Genomic DNA, 7,718 nt, shown 5'->3' with positions numbered 1-7,718 from the left:
CAAATAGAGCATGCGTTTTAGAGAAATTGAGTGTGCTTATCTTTTCAGTACAAACATTTGTGTTATTTGCACTTCCACACCATCAAATTTTGGTAAAGAATGTAAACTATAAACATATAGAAGATGAGGAGAAACAATTTTGTTATTGAAATCCAATTTCTTTACTTCTAGAAAGGTGAGGAGCAAAACTAAAGCTTAGGAGTATAAATTATGAAATTGACGTTGATTAATTCATAAACTTTGAGGTATCAAATTATCAAAAGGAAATTTAGGATTTCAAAATTAAAAAGAGTGAAACTTTGAGGTATTAAAGTGTAAATAACTCTATCAAATATTTAAAATCAAATCAAATCTATGATTTTCTTTTGATAATTTTCCATACAAAGTCTGTGAGAAAATAAATCACAATTCTTAGATTGATTTGTTCTTTAGGCCCCTCGTGAGGGTAGGAGCACTGTTAAGTCTAATAGAAAAGTGAAGATATTTAAGATATAAATGAAAAAGATTACTTGCAAATTACTCTTAGAAAATCGTGCATCAACATGTATAAACATAGAAAATTTCCCCAATGTCCCAAAATATGGGACCAAGAGGGGCGACAGGTGAGGTGTCCCACTCCTATTGCATAATGAGCTGATCATCATTAATGATGTCCAGTTCATTATGCAATAGGAGGGGGGCACCTCACATGATTAGGAAAGTCCTCCGGTCAAATCTGAGATCAAATCGGATTTGTTTCCTAAACAAAACAGACTCCTAAAATATTACTAAAAATAGTAAAAAACGGACAAAACTGTAAATATCTCTCAAACCGTAAGGAATTTAGTAAAACTGAGAACGCAAACCGAACCCAAAAGGGTCGGTTTTGATGGCTCCATCTCGTCGAGATAGTCGATTTTCATATATAATTCGTCCAATTCCGACGTACAGTTTGAAAGTTACGGCCGTTTCTTCGAAACAAGTTATTTTCTTCGACCAGGCCCGCATTTAGGCTTGCGACTGTCCCACTTTGACATAAACGTGTCTGCTAAGTGTTCTACATCAGTCCCCCCTGCTTGAAAAGAGCTCGACCCCGAGGTTACACTCGCATGAATAGCTGTTTCTTCTGGTGGGTAATACTCAAACAAATCTGCAACATTGAAACTAGGATAAATACCCAAATCTGTAGGAAGGTCAACCACATAAGCGTTGTCGCTAATCTTCTTCAGTATTTTGCATGGACCATACTTCTTATTCTTCAGGTTGTTGTAGGTGCCCACGGGAAAACGTTCTTTTCGCAGAAACACCATCACCATGTCTCCTTCTTCAAACACATTCTTCCTCCTGTGTTGATCAGCATCGGCTTTATATTTAGGATTAGACTGCTCTATCTTTTCCTTCACCTCCTGCTAGATAGCACGTATCTCTTCAACCATATGATCCGCAGGAACACTCTGTCCAGGAAGTTTAGGCAGCGGGGCCAGATTAAGATAGTGATTCGGAAGCCTTCCATACACAATTGCAAAGGGTGTCTTGCCTGTAGTCCGACTCTCCATACAGTTGTAGGCAAATTCAGCATGTGCCAAAACAAGATCCTACTATTTTGGTCGATCGCCATAAATATATCTAAGAAGATTGCCGAGGGTGCGATTGACCACTTCAGTTTGGCCATCTGTTTGAGGGTGATAGGCAATACTGAACTTGAGAGAAGTATTGAATCTCTGCCACAAAGTCTTCCAAAAGTGTGATAAGAACTTGGAATCTCTATCGGATGTGATGGATTTTGGCACTCTATGAAGACGAACTATCTCCCGAAAGAAAAGATTGGCAATGTTGCTCACATCCGCAATCTTCTTGCATGGAATAAAGTGCGCCATCTTCAAAAATCTGTCAACCACAACAAAAACAGAATCCATGCCTCGTTGGGTTCGAGGCAGTCCCAACACAAAGTCCATAGAGATATCATGACATGGTGCATCAGGAACAGGTAAAGGTGTATACAATCTCGTATTCTGAGACTGTCCCTTAGCAACTTGACAAACTGGACAACGCCGCACATATCTTTCTGCTCCCTTCTTCAACTGAGGCCAATAATATTGTTCTTCAATTGCTGCAATTGTTTTATCACGTCCCAAATGTCCTCCTAGTCCGCCAGCATGAAGGTCTCGAATTATCTGCTCTCTTAGCGAACTCTGAGGTATGCACAATTAATCGCCATGAAATAGATAACCATCTTGAATATGAAAGTCTTTGACTGATTTATTTTGAAGACAGTCGTCCCAAATCTTCTTAAAATCTTCATCCTCTGCATACAGCTCCTTAAGGTACTCAAACCCAATCACTTCAGCCTTCAAAGTTACCATCTGCAACCTTATTCTGCTGCCCGGATTTATGCGCTTCAAAACAAAGGTGACGCTACAAATATGCAATCCAACGAGCATGCATACGGTTGATGGTAGTCTGACTATTAAGGGTCTTCAAAGCCTGATGATCAGTGTGGAGCAGAAACTCTCTCGAGATCAAATAGTGCTCCCAATGCTTCAAAGACTAAACTATGGCATATAACTCCAGCTCATATGTGGTCCACTTCTGCCGAGCTTCGCTGAGTTTCTCACTGTAAAAGGCAACTAGACGCCCTTCCTGCGATAAAACACCACCAATTCCTATGATGGACGCATCACAATCAACTTCAAAGACTTTTTGAAAATCTGGAAGTGCAAGCACAGGTGCGGTGGACAACTTCTCCTTGATCAGTGCAAAGCTGCGATCTGCATCTTCCCCCCAATTGAACTTTCCTTTCTTCATGTATTCAGTTATAGGTGCTACAATGCTGCTGAAATTTCTTACAAATCTCCTATAGAATGTTGCTAGGCCATGAAAACTACGAACTTCGCTGACAGTCTTCGGAGTAGGTCCACTACAACAAAACTGTTTCTTTATAGCGTTGAATGATAGCGTTTACGTTGTAAGTGCTATAGATTGTATGTGCCTTATTTTTTGATAGCGTTTGAAAAATTTTAAACGCTATAAGTAATTGATCACATTTTTTTCCCTTCTGGCACGTTGAAATCTTAAGCGGGATGCTGAAAATTAAATTTTTTGGGTAGTTATTTTGTGAGATTAGTTGTGATGAATATGTGATTTATTTGTGATGCAGAGCACTGGGAGCTCAGGGAGCAATTTGATAACTGGGTAAGTTTTTAATTTTGAAATTTCTTTTGAAATTCCTGTTGAGTTTAATTTGATAACTGGGTAAGAGTTTAATTTTGTTTTTCTGTTAGGTATTTGAATGATAATTGCATATTAGTTTGTTTAGGGTTTTCAATTTTAGGCTGGGTTTATGATTTGAGTTTATTATATGTTTCATTCGAATGGTATAACTTGGTATGATAATGAGAATGGGTTCTTCAAATATCAAATCACTTCCCTCTCGTTAAAACAAAAGCTTTCAATTTCAGTAGCGGTGATAAAATGTTTCATTTATGCACACACCTATGCAACTATTATATATCTTGTTTGAACAATCTTCGACTTCATGTTGTTATCTTGATTTTCACTTCCTAGGCTAGTTTTCAAATACATAGCATATGTAGTAAGGACCAATATATATATATTGACTATCATATGACATAGACCATCTCCTGGATCTCCTTAGAATACATTCACCGTGTATACAACAATGAAAGGGCTACCATTACTAGAATTACTACTTTTAGTTTTAATTTCGCTATAAAGTCTTCATGCTTTTCTGTCTGTTTTTTTTAATGTAAGTTAACACGAGTTTTATACAATATATGAATGGAAAACTTCAACCCTACTATCCTGGCTATTAGGAAATGAAATGAGGAGACAAATACAAGTTTCGAACAAAAATAACCATGTGCAGGTTTTCTCTTTGGCGTTTTTTTTAAATTGAGTTTTTGTGGGATATCATTAGTTAAGATACCATTAAATATCTAGTATTCTGTTTGAATGATTTTCTTAGTATTATCAATGTAAATCAAAATTTGTAGTGGCCCGTGATAAAGCTGGTATGATAGTCGGATATTGGTCTTGGCTATAGGTAGTACCACAGGTTTTGTTATGTTGTTCCCAAATACTATGCAGTTAGCTCTTACAAGAGTCATGTTTGATGCAAACAACAATAATTGGGGCCTGGACCTTTTGGATTAGAAAACGTGTATGACATTTTTAAATTCATCGGCATAATCATATAAGTAATTTGATTGTTTTTCTTTCTCATACTTGTGTGGTATATGAAATAATTCATCGGCATAATCATATAAGTAATTTGATTGTTTTTCTTTCTCATACTTGTGTGGTATATGAAATGAGAATATCTGTAAATCTCCTTCACAAGCTTATTATCTCCTAGGCTAGTTGTTTGTAGTTTTTAAATAGTGAGAACAAGTAGCAGATCGGTTCAATATCATTGTCAATGGCACAACAACACATAGTTTATAAAATTCTTTAATTTGATGAAACCATTTAATAATTTAATCTTAAGTAAGAAACCTAAGTTGAGTCTATTGTGTCAATTGTGCTTCTTTATTTGAATTGGGTTTTGCATTGTCATTGTGCTTGTTATTATGTTTGTTGGCAACTTGTTTTTTTTCTTAGTTATTGTGTATTTTACTCATTGATGAATTATATAATTGCTGGTTTATATTAATCAATTAGAATTAGTTTATTTTTGTTTTCATATGTTAGACATTGCTTGCATAAATCTCATTGAAAAGATGAAGGAAAAAGAGTGGGTGTGGCTCCACGGGTAAGAATCATACCTTAATCTGTTGGTTCACCAATACTTGTAAAATTATAGTAATTTAACTAGATTTGGAATGTATTTTGTTCTTGCTCCTTTTCTTTGAAAATCATAGATCCACCCTCGAGTACCAGCAAAAAGCATTACAATTTGTAAAGATAGCTAAAAAGAATTTGGGATTTCCTACAAGGATGTTCTGCCCTTGCACGGAATGTTGTAATATGAGCCATCAAGATGGAAGTACAATTTTTGAACACTTGGTTACAAAGGGGATGGATCTTTCGTAGCGAATGAAATCACATTGGAATAAGCATGGAGAGAAACAAGAAAGTAGTGAGAAGCTTGATTATGAAGCCACTAAGGACGAGACATATAATGTATTCCAAGCTGCCTACTTTATGGGTGAAGAACTTGTCCAGCCTATACCTATTAATGAACCTACTGAACATGGACATGGTGACGAGTTCATGAGGAGACTAGAAGAAGCACAAACTCCTTTGTATCCAGGCTATGAAAGTTACACAAAGTTGTCAGCCATTGTAGATTTGTATGGACTCAAAGGCAAGAGTGGATTATCAAGTAAACATTTCAATGAGTTGTTAGGTATCATTAAACGTATGTTGCCAAAGGACAATGTTTTGCTAGATTCAGCCGCCTCGATTAAAAGCTTCCTCAAGATATTTGACATGGGGTATGAAAAGATTCACGCTTGTGTGAATGATTGCTGTCTCTTTAGAAAGAAGTATGAGGAACTGGACAACTGTCCAACATGTGGTGCTTCAAGATGGAAGATAAATAAGCGTAGTAAAGAAATCAGAAAAGGCATTCCAGTTAAGGTTTTGAGATATTTTCCTATTATTCCTAGATTTAAAAGGATGTTCAGGTCTTCACAAATGGCTAAAGATTTGAGATGGCATTTTGATAACAAAAGCACAGACGGGAAAATGCGTCACCCTGTTGATTCTTTAGCTTGGGACCTGGTTAATGATAAATGGCCCTCATTTGCAGCTGATCCATGTAATCTCAGACTTGGACTTGCTACTGATGGTTTCAACCCGTTCTCCATCTTAAGCTCTAAATATAGTTGTTGGCCGGTAATGCTTGTGAATTATAATTTGCCTCCTATGTTGTGCATGAAGAAAGATAATATTATGCTAACATTGTTGATTCCTGGTCCAAAGCAACCGGGAAACGACATAAATATCTATTTGTAACCACTTATAGATGATTTGCAATTGTTGTGGGAGAATGGGGTTGAGGCTTATGATGCATTTAGCAAATCAACTTTCAATTTGAAGACAATGTTGATGTGGACTATAAATGACTTTCCAGCATATGGAAATCTTGCTGGCTGTTCTACAAAAGGAAGAAAAGCATGCCCTATATGTGGGAAAAATACACATCATAGATGGTTACGCTTCAGCAAGAAGTTTTCATACATGGGTCATAGGAAATTTCTGAAACCCTCACATCCATACCGAAGAAAGAAATCGTGGTTTGATAATAGTGTAGAGCATGGCAGCAAGCCCAGAGCCTTAACAGGTCACAATATTTCTGCTGTTCTAAATGATTTTCCAAATGATTTTGGAAAAGGTGGAGACAAAAAAAGGAAAAGGAATAATAATGAGAATGATGGTGATGATGATGAGGATGAGGATGACACAAGTGACATTGATAATCAGAATGAGCTTACTAGGTGGAAGAAAAGATCAATCTTTTTTTCTTTACCGTACTAGAAGGTTGGTGTTCTGTTTTTATTTTATTTTATTTTTTTATATATTTTGTTTTAGCTTTATAATTGCTTAATGTATTTCTCTATTTTTTATTTATAGGAACTTCTATTACGTCATAATTTAGATGTGATGCACATAGAGAAAAACATTTGTGAGAGCATAATAAGCACTATGCTGCATAGTGGGAAATCAAAAGATGGGATAAATGCTCGTAAGGACTTGGAAGATATTGTAAGCACTATGCTGCATAGTGGGAAATCAAAAGATGGGATAAATGCTCGTAAGGACTTGGAAGATATTGAAATTAGGAAAGACTTGCATCCAGAACAGCGGGGTAGCAGATTGTACCTTCCACCAGCACCACATACATTTTCAAGGTCTGAAAAGAAAAGATTTTGCAAGAGGTTATATGACTTCAAAGGGCCTGATGGTTATTGCTCAAATATCGGGAACTGCATAACATTGGAGGATTGTAAGATTATGGGGCTTAAATCTCATGATTATCATGTCCTAATGCAGCAATTGTTGGTTGTTGCTATAAGAGGATTGTTGCCGAAAGAGCCTAGAAAAGCGATACTCCGATTATCTAGATTTTTCAATAGATTATGCCAGCGTGCTATTGATAGAGAAAAGTTGCTGGACCTTGAGAATGAGATCATTGAAACTTTGTGTCAACTGGAACGCTTTTTTCCGCCATCATTTTTTGATATCATGGTACATTTACCGGTTCATCTAGCAAGAGAGGCACGCTTGTGTGGTCCAGTTCATTTTCATTGGATGTATCCTTTTGAGAGGTTAGATTTTTTTTATTCTTTTTCATGCTGAAATCCATTATGAAATTTTAATTTGATCATGGACAAGATTAAATTCTTTTATTCAGGTACATGAAGACACTAAAAAAATGTGTCCGAAATCCTACAAGACCTGAGGGGTGTATTGCAGAGTCATACCTAGCTGAAGAGTGCATCGCCTTTTGTAGCGAGTTTCTAAAACAGTCAATACATGTGAAGGAAAAGGAAGTTCGCAATGAAGAATTTGAAAATGATGTCATTTTGGAAGGTCGTCCTATATCTAAGACTACTTCAATCACACTTACCGATAAAGAGAAAGATATTGCACATCGTTCAGTATTACTGAACACAGCTATAATGGATCCATTTTTAGAGTAAGTACATTGCTATTTATGTACTTATTTAGTTTGCTTTTATATTTATTAGTTTTATTTTATAATTCATATGGTC

At 36.3% G+C, this 7,718-nt stretch overlaps 1 protein-coding gene across 1 annotated transcript; it reads left to right on the top strand.

Moving 5' to 3' along the window:
- Positions 5,035–6,480, top strand: LOC109847335. Its single transcript, XM_020416571.1, has 2 exons — positions 5,035–5,838; positions 5,992–6,480. The coding sequence occupies exons 1-2, from the start codon at positions 5,035–5,037 to the stop codon at positions 6,478–6,480; spliced, it is 1,293 nt and encodes a 430-aa protein (XP_020272160.1).

Source organism: Asparagus officinalis, chromosome 7 (genome assembly GCF_001876935.1).
Source record: "Asparagus officinalis chromosome 7, Aspof.V1, whole genome shotgun sequence".
Taxonomy (NCBI): Eukaryota; Viridiplantae; Streptophyta; class Magnoliopsida; order Asparagales; family Asparagaceae; genus Asparagus; species Asparagus officinalis.
The sequence above is the reverse complement of the archived record's forward strand: the minus strand, read 5'-3'. Positions and strand labels throughout refer to the sequence as shown.

Coding starts and splice junctions, on each gene's coding strand:
- LOC109847335 (XM_020416571.1), top strand. CDS start 5,035: ATGAAATCACATTGGAATAAGCATGGAGAGAAACAAGAAAGTAGTGAG. Junction 5,839..5,991: donor CTAAATATAGTTGTTGGCCG/GTAATGCTTGTG, acceptor TTGTTGTGGGAG/AATGGGGTTGAGGCTTATGA.